This window comes from Sebastes umbrosus, chromosome 22 (assembly GCF_015220745.1).
Source record: "Sebastes umbrosus isolate fSebUmb1 chromosome 22, fSebUmb1.pri, whole genome shotgun sequence".
Classification (NCBI taxonomy): domain Eukaryota; kingdom Metazoa; phylum Chordata; class Actinopteri; order Perciformes; family Sebastidae; genus Sebastes; species Sebastes umbrosus.
This window is the reverse complement of record NC_051290.1, coordinates 1,884,802-1,899,849: the sequence shown is the minus strand read 5'-3', so window position 1 is coordinate 1,899,849 and position 15,048 is coordinate 1,884,802. Positions and strand designations below refer to the sequence as shown.

General features: G+C 37.4%; 1 protein-coding gene across 1 annotated transcript; it reads left to right on the top strand.

The window, feature by feature from the left end:
• Positions 1–4,927: 4,927 nt before the first annotated feature.
• On the top strand, positions 4,928–13,616 carry LOC119481856. The gene is made up of 10 exons (XM_037759154.1): positions 4,928–5,145; positions 6,024–6,074; positions 8,621–8,724; positions 8,949–9,135; positions 10,365–10,397; positions 11,312–11,391; positions 11,492–11,582; positions 11,667–11,774; positions 12,674–12,847; positions 13,025–13,616. The coding sequence occupies exons 1-10, from the start codon at positions 5,115–5,117 to the stop codon at positions 13,174–13,176; spliced, it is 1,011 nt and encodes a 336-aa protein (XP_037615082.1). The 5' UTR covers positions 4,928–5,114; the 3' UTR covers positions 13,177–13,616.
• Positions 13,617–15,048: the final 1,432 nt, after the last annotated feature.

The following is a 15,048-nucleotide window of genomic DNA, read 5'->3' as shown; positions in this document are numbered from 1 at the left end:
AAACATCTTTATTTATTTTTTTATTTATTATTATTATTTACATGATGCAGTAGCTGATGTTGAATGGTTGTGATGAACTGAAGGATGAAGTGAAAGTCCTTGTCCTTCTGAAGCTAAATTAACTCTTTAAAAAGCCTCTTGGATCAGCTGGAAAACGCAGCGTCACAAAGCTGAAAACAGACTGTTTTTCTGACTTTTTAGAGATACGAGGGTAGTATCGCGATATTAGGATTCTTTATACTATGACAGTTTTCCTAAAATTAAATTTTTAAATATCGCAATATATTGAATCGTTACCCCTGTATCATGATACTTATCGTATCGCCAGATTCTTGCCAATCTACCCGGTCTTACGGGAAGGCGTATAAACACTACGACATTACACAGACATTCCGCACGTCGCGAGTACGCATTTTAGCGCTTTTGCGTGTCATTTATACGCCACGCAAATGTCCGAAGTTAGGTTCATTCAGGCAAGAAAATCACTTAGTTAGGGTAAGGGGAAAACGTCATGATTGAGCTTAAAATAAGTAAGTAAACTAAGTAAAACATGTGCAAAAACAACTACAACAAACACGTCACAAACATCAACAAAAAAGACGTGACAAACATCACTAATGTAACTTAAAAACAACGGTCAACAACAGTCTCGAACACGAGTCTCCTGGATAAAAGTCCTGTGTTTATTGGACCCAAACACCTCCCCACCATAAGTGGGCTTTCTTTTATTTTTATACGCTGATGTGTTTACATTGCAGTCAGTACAGGATACATGTACATATGACACGCGGAAATCAAGAAAGGCGTACTTATTGCACGCTAAACGCCTTGTGCATCATCGTGGCATTTATGTGCCAATACACAGCCCTAGTATATAAAGTAATATTAATCCAGAGACATCAGATCTAATAGTAAAACACTGACAGGGAACATTTCACTGATACATCAATACTTTAAGTACTTTAAGTACATTTAGCTGATACATGCTATTACTTAAGTACAGTTTTGAATGCTTGTAGTAGAGTATTTTCACAGTGTGGTATTAGTACTTTTACAGTAGAGTGATAGAGAACAATATACTGATGAAGATCAGCTGAGAACAAATCAGGCCCCATCTCAACAAACTGTGGTTAGCTAGTTCCTGCCTTTGTAATCTCAGCATTTGACAAACGGCAGACACACGGGTGCCAGCCGGTCGATCAGCTGGAGAAACTTTGGTGTTCTGAGTTTTTCACCCGACGTTTGGAGGAGAAGAAGAAGAAGAAGAGGACAGGAGGTGATGATGATGGGGACGATGAAGGTTTACCTGCTGATATGGGCTGTCGGTGAGTCAGTGAAAGACCTGAGTTTGCTTTGAAATGGCATGTGTCTCCACCACATTATAACTAGTCAATAGAAATATTTAATCACGATTAATCGCACATTTTTATCAGTTCAAAATGTACCTTAAAGGGAGATTTGTCAAGTATTTAATACTCTTAATCAACATGGGAGTGGACAAATATGCTGCTTTATACAAATGTATGTATATATTTATTAATGGAACTTAATTAACTCTTAAGTCTGTGGTACTGAATGAAGCTACTGTTACATGTGGCGTTCCACAAGGCTCCATATTAGGGCCTCTGCTATTCCTGGTAAATATAAATGATATGCCAGCTGCTGTGAAACATCCAATCTCCAAGCTTTTCTGTTACGTGCGACACTAATGGTGGGTAGAAGTTTAAGATTGGGTGGTTGAGAAAACAGATTTTACAATCTGGATCAGTTTTGGTTAACTACGGCGCCGTCTTTTGTTGCCAAGTACAAAAGCGTTTTGAATTCGCTACCACTCTGGTTCGTCTTCTGGCTGGCTTCTTCTTCATTTCAACTAGAGGGAATTTCACCAGACCTGTCAGGGCTTATTTATGGTGACAACTTATTAATGAAAGTTTAACCATCAATTAGAGATTGGCTGTGTTCTAAGGGGTTTGGTTGCAATTCTGTATTTTCAATATCAGATAACTAAGAACATTTTAAGCCATACAATAGCGCAAACATTATGGGCCATAGTTACTTATATTACTGGATATATGAACAGTTTAAACAGAAAATCTAAATTCTGCTGCACAAAATTATGTTTATTTATGTTTTTTTCCTTTTCAGGACTCTAAACTCTGAAACCTTACAAACTATTGTTTATTGTACAATCTGTTGTTGCAAATTTAACAAACTTTAATTTCTCGTCCTGTAGGTGCCGCAGTCATTTTATCTAGGGGAGACGATGATATTGATGATGATGTTGATGATGATGATGATGATGAAATGGATGATTACAATGATCCATTTTCTGGCAGTAGTGAAAACTACCTAATCTTACCAGAAAACTATTGGACACTAGATGACCTGTCCTTTCTTTCCTCCTCAGGTAACCTCAATCTCCACTGGTCTATGTTCACTCGCTTTATTTATGTTAGCAACGTAATAACTAACTTAAGCTGCACGTTAGCCCATCTGTCCGACTCTTTAATTGATTTGGAGGAAGTTTACGAGATGACGAGGCTTGTTAGCGTGTTAGCTGTTAGCTCGCCTGCTACAGTTATTCACCAACTAGCCCTGCCAGTAGCCCTTACGTCACCAAACTCTTGGAACCAAATATTTTACGAAGATACACGGGTAAACCTCGCCGTGCCACTTTCTGGGTGTTACAGGGCCTTTTATTTATTCATAAAATGTTCTGTAAATTATGTTTTACACTCATTTTGTTGCATTTGAATGGCTCACCAGGTGTCTGTTTTTATCTACAGATGTCAAAGACATTTTATTGATGGGATCTGTTGCTGAAAATGGTGTTGTAGTTGACAACAACACCACAAAGGACACCTCTTCCTCCTCCACTGCTAACCTCAACCCACTCCGTCTGGTCTACGTTCTCTTGGTTTTGTTCATGTTGGCATATTAAAAAGCATTTTGTTTCATGATACATAGTAAATACACTTTAAAATCTCATAATCTGTTAAGCAAAAAAGGTGTGATACGATAGAATTGTTATTGTGGTGTTTCTATATGCAGATGATGCCGCCCGTTATCTCAGATTTTCTGCTGATATACACTCTGAAGTAAAGTAACTGCAATTCATATTTTTCTAGGAATTTATGACCAAAATGCTTGATCAATAAAGTAAAGATACCATATCTGATATCTTACATTTATATTTAGTGGATTTCAATATGGCAGCTCCAGTACTTTGGGAACTAATCTGAGTGTTTGCTTTTCCTCGCCCTTATTTCAGATGTTATTATTACATTTTTTACTTCACTACATTGACTTTTGCAGATTAGTAATGATTCAATGCGAAATAAGATCTTAAGTTGTCAATTGTAAAGTAGAAACCTCAATGTCGACTTTCCAGGAATTTAACCTTTTTGAAATTATAGGTAAATATTTGGAGGATTTTCATTATTGATGCCACTATGAAGTACTTCAGAATGAGTTCTTTTACTTTTGATATTTGATTACATGTAGTACTAATCCTTACATATAGTGCATATGTATATATTTTGTGGTACTGCTGCTTTTACTTCACTTAAGAGGAGGATCTGAGTACAACTTCCACCACAGCAGACTCTAAAACCTGACAATTTGTAAACAAAATCAAACTCACATCTTATATATTTGGCCAGTTATCCAAAGAAAGACAATAAATACACCAAAGCAAGAAGTTTTTGATAATGTTCTCAACTTGTAGAGAAGCAAATAAATGTAAAAATTAAGCTGTAGGGGCCTCATATTGGCATTAAAGATTGTCTCTAATGTGTGTTATGGCTTTAAACATGACTGTGTGAGAATTAACAGGTCCTACTGATGTGTTACTGAGGTGAGAAGCCGAAAACTGAGCTAGCATCCTGTGTCTAGCTGCAGCTAGCGCTGTGGTTGATGACTCAGTTCCTGAATACTGCTACCGAGAGAGATTTAGAGGGTAGAGAGACACAGAGAGTGTAGTAGAGAGGGAGAGAGAATGAGGGTAGGTTGAGATGTTGAGACAAAGAGGGGGGAGAGAGGAAAGGTTAGGGTAGAGAAAAAAAGAGATTGCAGTAGGGGGAAAGTACCAAACACAAGAAAGAGCGGGTTAACGTGCATGGTAGTCCAATAAACTTCAACACGTAGTTAACGTTCTCAATTCATACAAAACTACTCGGAACAACTAAAATGGCGATGGCCAATAACCATGATGAAGATGGCCAAAAGCTAAAATGGTGACGTCCAATAACCAAGATTAAGAGGCTGCTACCATGGAGTTGTCCAAGTTCGAGGCCCCAAAACGGTAGTCCACAAACCAATGGGTGACGTCACTGTGACTCTGGAGGACAAAATCTGCCAAAATAAAAAAATAATAATAAATAAATAAATGACTCAATAAATAAATAAATAAATAAATATGTCATTAAATGTACCAAAAATAATATTAAAAATAAATGTAACCATTTATTAATTGATCAAATGTGACTTGAATTGATATTTTGGTTTTTATTTGCTTCTTTATTTATTTACCTTTATATTAATTATCTTATTTATTTATTTACTCTTCCGTTTAATTTTCATTTATTTATTAATGTATTTATTTGGATTAATTTTTGTATTTTTATTTTTATTTATTTTTAATTTATTTATTTTTTTTGCACTTATTTGTTTCATTTATTTTTGCACTTGTTGATTTTACATTTATTTTGAAATATATGTATTTATTTATGTATTTACTTTGTATTCATTTTTGTACTTATTTTTGCATTTTATATTTAATTTATTTATTTATTTTTGCACTTATTTTATATTTATTTAAATGTATGTATTCATGTATGTATTTATGCAAATATTTAGGTGGGATGAGAGATGCAACAAGGGAGAAAGAGAGAGAGAGAGAGAAAGAGGGGGAGGAAAGGTTGAGAGAGAGAGAGACAGAGAGCTCAAAGCAGAGAGCTCATAAAGAAGTGAGAGTCGAGGAAGAGGAAGAGGAAGAGGGTTCGTTCAAAATAGAGAAAGCCATAAGAACTCAACAGCTTTGCTGATGATCACCCTCCATCTTTAAGAACAGATTTACAGAGAACGAAAGAGAGAAAAGTAAATTCATCATCACGATGAAGTCGTGGAGTCGCCTCTGCTTCCTCGGTGAGTTTAAACTACATTTTGTAAGCAGATCAAACACATGCTCGGGTTCAGATTGATTTGAAGGTGGTTGAATTGGAGGCTGCAGAAGCCTCGTGGTTTCACTCCCGATTGTCAAGAAGCTCGGCGTGAAATCTCTAATTCACTTCATTTAAACTCCTTAAATGTAGTGTTAAATCTACACCTGAATGTCCTTCAATGATTTCAAGGTTCATTCAAGGACTCAGGAACAACAGGAAGTTATACAGAGCACACAAATGCAGCGATACAAGTGAAAACTTAGAGACACTCAAAGTGAATTATCAGGAAAATAGAAGCAAAACACTCCAAAAAATAGAAAAGTAAATTATTAATGTTATTCCAAATTTTGTATTTGTTACTGTTATCTGAAGGTTGATTTTCCAGACTCATCAGCACAGCCTCGTTTTATTTTTTTTCTACCTTAAATGTGCAAAACAACGCGGGTATCACTGCCCAATTAATCAATAAAATGAAACTAAGCTTTAATTCCTATATATTGTAAATTACCGGTGCAATCATTTCATCCATTCTAGTGTGATTTGTTAAAAAAAGATGTCTCATATTATCAGACATGGGGTTTAAAACATTCATGCATTACATATTAAAATACACAAATTAATCAGACGAAGCTCGGTACAAAGGTCAAAGGTCAGAGGTCACATTAATGCAGCGTTTGTCTTCTTCTTTTCACACGTGTGAAACTCGTTGCAGCAGCAGATCTGTGACGTAACCGTAGCAACAAGTTTACCTAGTAGAGTATATGTTAAGATACGTGTTAATGTATGTTCATGTATAGTTTCTGCAGTATAAAGTATAACATCATGTTAAAGTCCACTCATCATTCTGTCTCTCCGTCTCAGTTCTAGTAATGTCTTCAGTTTCCAGAGGACAAAATAAGACAACGAAGGAAGGTAACGTGACAATGGACTTTACTAACTAGTGATGTGATGTGGATCCTGTCTTGTCCTGTCCTCTCCTGTCCTGTCCTGTCCTGTCCTGTCTCTATACTGTCCTTAACTGTACTGTCCTGCAGTGGCGTAGGCAGAAATCCCAGTGTGGGTGGGCACAGAGAAGATCAGGTGGGCCTGTCTCGTCCAACACCAAACATCTACTTATAAGATTCTGAAACCAAAATAGGCCACAGTTTAATCCGACAAGCCTTCATCATCATCATCATCATCATCATCATCATCATCATCAGAGGGAATGTTACAGGTCACCTGACGTGTATGTTTATCTCCGTTCCTCACTCTTGTTCAGATTTGTTGACCTTGTTTTTAGCTGCATTTCTATTTCCGTCGTACAATGAGAGCAAAACAACCAGAGTCAACTCCTGGTAGCCTCTCTGTGTGCAGGTCTACTCATACCTGGACCATCAAGCTGGTTCTGGTCCGACAAGACAAACAGAAACAGCATAGCATAGTCTGGCACGGCAGCCACATATTCACACACAGCTGGCAGCAACATCAGCATAAAGTCCAACTGGTACAGCGAACAAAAACTAAACCCAATAAACAATAATAATGAAACAGGCCATTAGTCCATAGATGATCTTACTGTTGATGATTGATGAGACGACGGAGCTTCTTGGTGTTGAATACTGAAATGACTTCATAGTCGCTTTCAGAGGTGAGCGGGGTCAAAGAGTTCAGTCTTCCACCAGTAGGCCTTGTTCTGGGTACCGTAGGGTGACGAGGGAAGACACCAATTCCACCGTGCTTCAGAAACTGTATATATTGATTGTTTTGTTTTTCCTTGTCTCTGTTCTGTTGTTGAATACTCCCACTATAGACGGCTTGCATTTAACGTCATTATCACATGGATGATACCGTATGTAACGATATGTATGTTTTGTCCTGGACATGCGGTTTAGATCATTTTCTCTTCGTTATTTGTATTACTCCTCCCTGGGTGTAAAAGTGTGTGTGTGTGTGTGTGTGTGTGTGTGCAGGAGCGTGGACTTTCGGGTTGGGTTGTGGGTTTTGATTTTTGTTTGATGTGTGTGCTGTTGTTAAAATTTGTCAATAAAAAAATAGTAATAATAATAATAAATAATAATAATATTTTTTTTATAAATAAATAATAATAATAATAATAATAAATAAATAATAATAATAAAATAATAATAATAATAATAATAATAATAATAATAAATTATAATAATAAATAAAAAATTAAAATAAAAAAAAGATTTAGTACTAAAAATCAAGTTAACAAACAAAAAAATGAAACAATATATCTCAGGATGAACAAAGGCCAAATTATCTGACTAACCCTGAACAAAACTAAACAAGCAAACACAATGACAGTTCCTAAATGTGGCTCCCTACTCTAGGACACAACAGATAAACAGGAGAAAAGACGGCGGTTCACTCCGACCACTGAAGTGTTATCTTTAACAACAAAGAAAACCTACAACAAGTTACATGATGATAAAGCCAACGAGGGCACGAAGGCTGCTGATTCAACTGTAGATCACAGCTTTAACATAAAGGACTGGAGGCCGAGGACACGCCCAACATGATGCTTTATACAACATATAGCACATTAAGACACATCCAGCCACACCTGTATGACATCATACAGTTAACAGGAAAGGACATGACTGTTATAGGGACATGAGAGGACAGTAAAAGACAGGACAGTACAGTTGAAGACAGTATAGAGACATTACAGGAGAGGACATGTCTGCTGTCCTACTACTGTCAGCCTACCTGAGCATTTCAAACTGCAGAGATGATGGTTGGACCAATCAGCAGCCGGCACACCTCCAGCCAATCAGAGAGAGAGAGAGAGCACCTAGATGTGAAACAAAGATCCTCACCAGACAAAGACATTCACTCTGACACAAAACGATAAACACATTTCAATACACGGTTGAGAACGCCGGCTGAACTTCCTCCTCCTGCTCCTCAGGCTTCTGTTCCTCAGTGTGCAGGTGTTTCCCTTTAACAGGTGACGGTGTTATCTGTCAGCCAAACGTATCCGCATACTCGTAGTAACTTTTATCTAACTGGTTGACGTAGATAATAAACACCTTAGGAGGAGCATTTATTTAAAATGGATAAAGTATAATTCTAGGCTTTCTGTTTGTGTTTTGGACAGTGAGATGTGAAACCACTTTATGGTCGTAGTCAGATAATTACACAGATACGCAGCTGCTGTCCTGTCCTGTAATGTCTCTATAATGTCCTTAACTGTAGTGTCCTGTCATGTACTGTCCTGTCTTTTACTGTCCTCTCATGTCCATTCCTGTATACTGTATAATGTCCTGTCAGTTAATGGCTGGACGTGTCTTAATGTGTTGTATGAAGCATCATGTTGGGCGCGTCCCCCTCCTATCTGAGTCATCAACATGGTAACGGGGTCCACCACATCCTGTCTCTGCCCTGTACTGGTGTTGTGTGAGAGGGGAGTTGGTCTGACTCTGTGTGTCTCCTCCATGTCTGTCCCCCAGCCGTCTCCAGCCCACCGTCCACGTCCACCGCGCCGCCGACCACCGCTTCTCCTCAGAATAACACATCAGCGAACGCAACAGATGGACATTCAACAGAGTTTACGGTAACATTTCCTCATCACCGAAGAAGCCCAAACCTCACTACAAGTAGCCTTTATTTCATATTAAAGAAATGGTTCAAAGCCACCAGACTCCATTTAAATAAACAGTTTTATCGATGCAGCGGTAAACCAGAAACCCCCTGAGTTCTGAGAGGTAAAGAGAGTCTGGTGGGGTTTCATCCAGTCACCGTTATTAAACTGTGATCTCCCTCTGACGTCTTTTACAGACTCAAGAAGAAGGAACTCCGAGCACAGACGACTTGGTTAATAATACATCAGAGGAAGTCAACGGCAGCAGCGCAGCGGCTCAGACGACGACGACGACACCCTCGGTCAGCACGAAGCAGAGCGGGGGGGACATTCGCGTTGACGATGGCGTGAGGAAGACGACGGCCAGCACCTCATCAACACTAGGTACCTGCTAGATGTAAAAAGGCCTCTCGTGTGTGTGCCGCCTCAGTTTTGTCTTCCTGTGTGTCAAACCACAACCATCACATGCTCCTGTTCTCTGTAACTGCCACACAAACACACTCTCGAACCGTCTCACCAAACATCTGCTGGCTGCAGGTTGCAGGTTCATACTTTTATATATATATATATATATATACTTTATTGGGGTTTCTAAAAGAACATGTTTACATGCTTTAATGCAGCGGTTCTCAAACTTCTTGTCCCTCCCTCCCTCCCCCTCATAATCGTAACACCGACCAAACCGAACCAAACTCTCAGCTCTAATCAGCTTTGTTTGAGGCCGTGCCAAACTAGTCACTATTGAAACCGGTTACTTGGTGACATCACCACGTTCTCGCAGAATAGGCGGGATTTCAAGCGTGGCGTTTCAGGCAGTTCAGGGAGCTCTGTGGGGGAGAGTAACTCCCTTTGGCATGGACTTTGGGCTGGGACTTTGCCTTTTACATGCACATATATATATATATATATATATATGTATATTGTGCATGTAAAATATATTTAAATATGTAATACATTTTTAAATATATTCATTTTTGCATTTAATCTTCATTAAATTTTTGCATTATTTTGCTTTTTTTTAAATTTGTATTTGTATGTATTTATGTATTCGTATATATATATATATACATATACATATATATATATATATATACGCATATATAAATATATATCGATTAAAATATTGAATCTATTTAAATGAAATATTTAATTTTTTTTATTTTATTCTACTTTTATTTTTATTTCTTTATTGATTATTTTTTTCCAAATTTGAATGCTGATGTTGTTTTCTCTGTTGTACTTATTGTGTTTGTTTCTAAGCTTAATTACTACTAAAATAAAAAATAAAAAAATTAAAAAAATAATAATAAGAAATAGAATAAAATACAAACACAAATTTAAATATTAAATTTAAATAGATAAAATATATTCTAATCAATATAATAATAATATATATATATATATATAATAAATAAATATATATATATATAACTGTATATATATATATATATATATAGGTCTCTTTTAATGGATTAATTGAGAAAATAAATTTCTGTCTGTTGTTTGTCGGTTGAAGTCTGTAAATTAGTTTCACTTCTGTTCTCCACCAGAGGGCGTGAACTGACTGATAGTATAGTTTGTATTGAGTTAACCAGCTGTCTGTCTCCTTTTAGCACCACCTGGAGGTTCAAGTCATCCGTCCTGGGGTAAGGATATTGTACTACTACTATTGTTTGTATTATTTACTATTCTATTCTATTCTGCTGTTACAACGACTATCAGACTGACTTATTATTATCATCATCTTATTACCGAATGTTTTATTTTACATTTGAAGCTTCTAGGAATAAAGCTTTGAATGTCTGTCGTCATATTCTAAGACGTCATCACCCTAAAAAAAACCACTTTGTGTTATTGTCGTTATATAAAAGTAATTTATGGTGCTGTTAGGTTGCTGTTAGACCTTGTTGTTTTTGAAAGACTAAATGCTAACAAATATGGATTGAAGCACAATATTTCGTTAGATAAAAACATGTTGTGAATTAGGGAAATGATTACCTCTATCATATCTATTATATCATATCACATCTTTCAATAAATGTGGACTTATATATAGTATATACAGTGGAGGTATTATAGAGTTAGTATTAGGGCTGTACCGAATGTCATTGTTTTTACATTTAAAGCTTCTATTGAAGTTTTTTTTCGAATGAAGCTTCGAATGTCTGTCGTCATATTTTATGAGGTAATCGACCCAAAAAGAAAAAATAGATTTTGTTTGTTAATTTTGTTAATATAGGTGTATGACTCCCGTGACTCCCTTTAAAGTGTAAAACACTCTCAAAGGCCTCTACGTCATTAGATTTCAGCTTTCTGTGGTTTGTTTTGGTTGACGGATACGGAACGGATGTGACGTCACGTTACTCAGACTACTCAAATAAAAGCGGCAACTTCCTTCTACCTCGGCGTAGACTCAGATGACGCAAATATATCGATTCTGGGATTAAAAAAATCAACATACATTGATGATACGATTTTCTTTTCCCACCTGTACTTGATGGTACATGAATTGATTATTAAATGGCACCGATGAGCCCTAATTGTCTCTCCCTGTCTCCAGGTTATGTGGTCCTGGCATTGATCTTCATTGTGATCATCGTTCTGTGCGTCATCCTCTTCTTTCTCAGGAGAGTCTCCAGGGTGAGACAACAACACTTTTGTTTCCTTTAAAATACACATTTTAATTTGATTTAGCTCGGACGTTTCATGTTTTGTTGTCATGTTTGTTTGTTTCGTCCAGACGTACTCGTTTGACCTCCATCGCCAGGCTCCCGCCAACCATTTCAACGAACCCACCGGCACATTTGAACCGGTCTACCTGGACGACCTAGGTGTGTGTGTGTGTGTGGTTACATTTGTAACTTGACTATAAATGAGCATATCATGACGTGTGTGCTTTGGTTGTTGTATCTCAGATCAACCAGCCTCTAAAGACCAAGTGACCACCGACGACCTTTCACCTCCTCCGGTATCCAACGGCACAACTCTACCGCCGGAGGAACGGGGCTCCAATGGTGATAGCGGTACATCAAATGCTATTTTTTGGTGTTTTTTGTATCCAATATTTAACAATGTGAAGTCAATGCTATCCACAACAAACCATGTTGGTGAAGGCAAGGAAGAATTTGGCCAAATGCCACGAGCACTTTCCTCCATCACAGGCTACATGAGTTTATAGTTATATCAAGTCAAATATAGGGGTTACTGACAAAATAATCCATCAAAACAACCACCACAAATTGATGTTTTCACAGGAAAAAGGTTAAACAGTGGATTTAGCAGGGACGCACTGAGCTCAGTTTGGCCGCTAGAGGAAGTTAAATGTTGTGGAACTACAAAAGTTCCTAGGGTGTGTTCATGTTTTTCCCACAACGAACACCCAAAACTAGAATGAATAGAGAGTGTGGGGTAGAGTTCGGCAAACGCGTCACATACTGACGCTTTGTCAGACCCCTCGCCATCACTTTTCTGGTATTATTTTAACCCAAACCACGATCTTTTCCTAAACCTAACTAAGTAGTTTTTGTCATGTAACTTCCGTACTTAAGTTACGCTACTTCCAGTGTTATTTTAACCCAAACCGCGATCTTTTTGTAAACCTAACTAAGTAGTTTTGTTGCCTAAATCTAACCAAGTCGATCTTTTCCTAAACCTAAATAGTTTTAATTTGAAAAGACTGGATTGACACATGCGTCACGTGTTGCTGGACATTCGTAGGAAAACGCACATAAAATACGTTGTTGTAAGTCGTGCTGAGCGTCATAAAAAAAAAAAAAAGGGAATTTGTGTCTAAGTACATGAATCAAATATATTACGTTTCATGATTATTTCACAAACTGCCACGAACAACTATCTCCGGTGCACTCAGAAAACGCTCTCGTCTTACCTTTCCTTCTCTTCTTCTCCCGCTCGCTCACTCCAGCAGCAGCTACACAGGAACCGCCAGATGCAACCGGTCAGACACCGCCAGACGCCGCCAGTCCCTCACTGGGCGACGACCCGGGCGACCAGACACCGAGCCCGTTGAGCAGTAGTACCAACCTGTTCTTCGATGTTATTGGAGAGGAGCAGCAGAACGAAAACAACAACAACCCGTGTAAGATGCTTTTTATAGACACCAACACAAAATACTGACACAACAATCACCATACCGGAGTACTCCACTGATCTTGAATTTAGGACTTTTACGTGTATAAGTATTTTTTACAATTCTGCAATTTCATATAGCAGACGCTTTTGTTTAGTTATACTTGTGTCCTTGTTCTTTCTTTAGCGGTTCACTCCAGTGACCCGTTCGTTGACATAAACCTCGATGAGCCCGTGTGGTGCAATCAGCTCCTTACCTCCCCTGAAGATTCATCCTCTGTCCTCCCCTTCTCTCCTTTCTCCTTCTCCTCCTCTTCCTCCTCCTCTTCCTCTTCTTAGCACCCATAACGATGACCCCAAGATTTTTGTCTTGTATTTGCCCAGCCGATTTGACTGTTATCAGGCTATAAATAGGCGTTATCAGTCGCTATAAGCACCATAGATGTGGGTCAGTAGGGGTATATCATCTGATAGGTTATATCATCTATTCACATAGTAGATCACCAAAAGAAGGTCTAAAAGAATGCGACAGCGTCCGTAGTAATTATGACAGGAGCAGAAGCAGAAGTCAGGCGCTGTAGTATAGACAGTGTGAAACTCCGTAAGTGGTGGAGGCTTTCACCTAGGAGAAACAAACAATGTAGTTGTGTTTGCAGTTATTTTAACCAAAAAAATTATGTTTTTCCCTAAACTTAAACGAGCGCTTTTTTTTTGCCTAAACCTAAATAAGTTGTAGTTTTCTTGCCTAAACATAAAGAAGTTGTAGTTTTCTTACCAAAACATAAAGAAGTTGTAGTTTTGTTGCCTAAACCTAAAGAAGTTGTAGTTTTCTTGCCTAAACATAAAGAAGTTGTAGTTTTGTTGCCTAAACCAGAAGAAGTTGTAGTTTTCTTGCCTAAACATAAAGAAGTTGTAGTTTTGTTGCCTAAACCTGAAGAAGTTGTAGTTTTCTTGCCTAAACCTAAAGAATCCTTTTTGTTTGTGTTCAAAACATGACGTTTTAAGTTTTTATACAAATGGAGTTTATTTTGGCACAGTGACCTTCTCATCTTCAGCTCAAACTTTAGCTCGATTAAGCCGTAGTAACCGTTAGCTAGCTAAGCTAACGAGCTAGCCAGGGCCTTTAGCAGCAGTAGTAACCCTTTTTTTTTTTTTTTGTTGTGGTCGTCTCTTTAAAATGAAAGAGCTATTAATTCAGCCTGAATCACTGTTTCTCAAATAAGCAAATAAAAATCTTGTATTTTGTGGTGCGACAAAACATATTGTAAAACATAATAAAATAAAACATATACATTTATATATGTTTTAAAATAGGAATTTTGTGAGGTTATGAATGTCTGTGTATAAGTTGAAATGTTTTTACATATGTTTTTTTAAATGAAGTTTTTTCTAAAAATGCAAGAGAAATAAATAGAAGAATAAATTCCACTGCTGTCATTTTGCTTTATACTAATAATTAATATTTCAATATATTGAACCAAACTGACATACAAATGTGAAACTTATTGTTTTTTTAGTGAAATTGGTGTTTTTTTTTTGTCATAATGCCTTCTCTTATATCCATTTAACCACGTCACTAATCTTCATCTGGAGGTTTTATAAAAATGAATAAATGAATAAATAAATAAATCAGGTTTGCATCTGTAGCTTCTGTACATTTTGTATCTGTTGTTTAATATTTTGATTAAAAGTTAAGTTCAACATGTTTTTGAGATCCCAGTTCAATGTTCTTCAATGTTCAATGTTAATGGTGTCAGAAAGTCAACACAGGATACTCAAATGAATCTCTTGATGCTGTACAAGGATGGTGCAAGAAGCAGAGTTTTTATTGTGTTTAATATCAGCAGACAAAAACACAACCAAAACCTGAGCTGTTCCGGACACGACTGTCCGCGGGCTTTACATCATAACCTTATATACTGGATCAAAGAACTTATCCCTCCTTTTTACTATCATATATCTTAATGTTCTTAAAATCTACTGGTCTCTGTCAAAATATCTTACTAATCAGCATATACCATACATGTGATCTAGGCGCCTCCCCGACATCCATTATGTCAGAGACAGATTCCTTGTTTTGGGCCCCTTGCAGCTGCGAGGTGATTTGAGTTCATTACAAGCATTACATCACTAGAGCTGTGAGTATTACAGCACTGGGGTCAATACAGCAGCACTATGATTGTATGCTGTTTCAGTAATAAACACAGGGTT

Bases quoted from the DNA above. Each gene is read 5' to 3' on its own strand.
- LOC119481856 (XM_037759154.1), top strand. From the start codon at position 5,115: ATGAAGTCGTGGAGTCGCCTCTGCTTCCTCG. The intron at 6,075-8,620 runs GTAACGTGACAA...TCTGTCCCCCAG, and splicing joins AAATAAGACAACGAAGGAAG to CCGTCTCCAGCCCACCGTCC. The intron at 9,136-10,364 runs GTACCTGCTAGA...GTCTCCTTTTAG, and splicing joins CAGCACCTCATCAACACTAG to CACCACCTGGAGGTTCAAGT.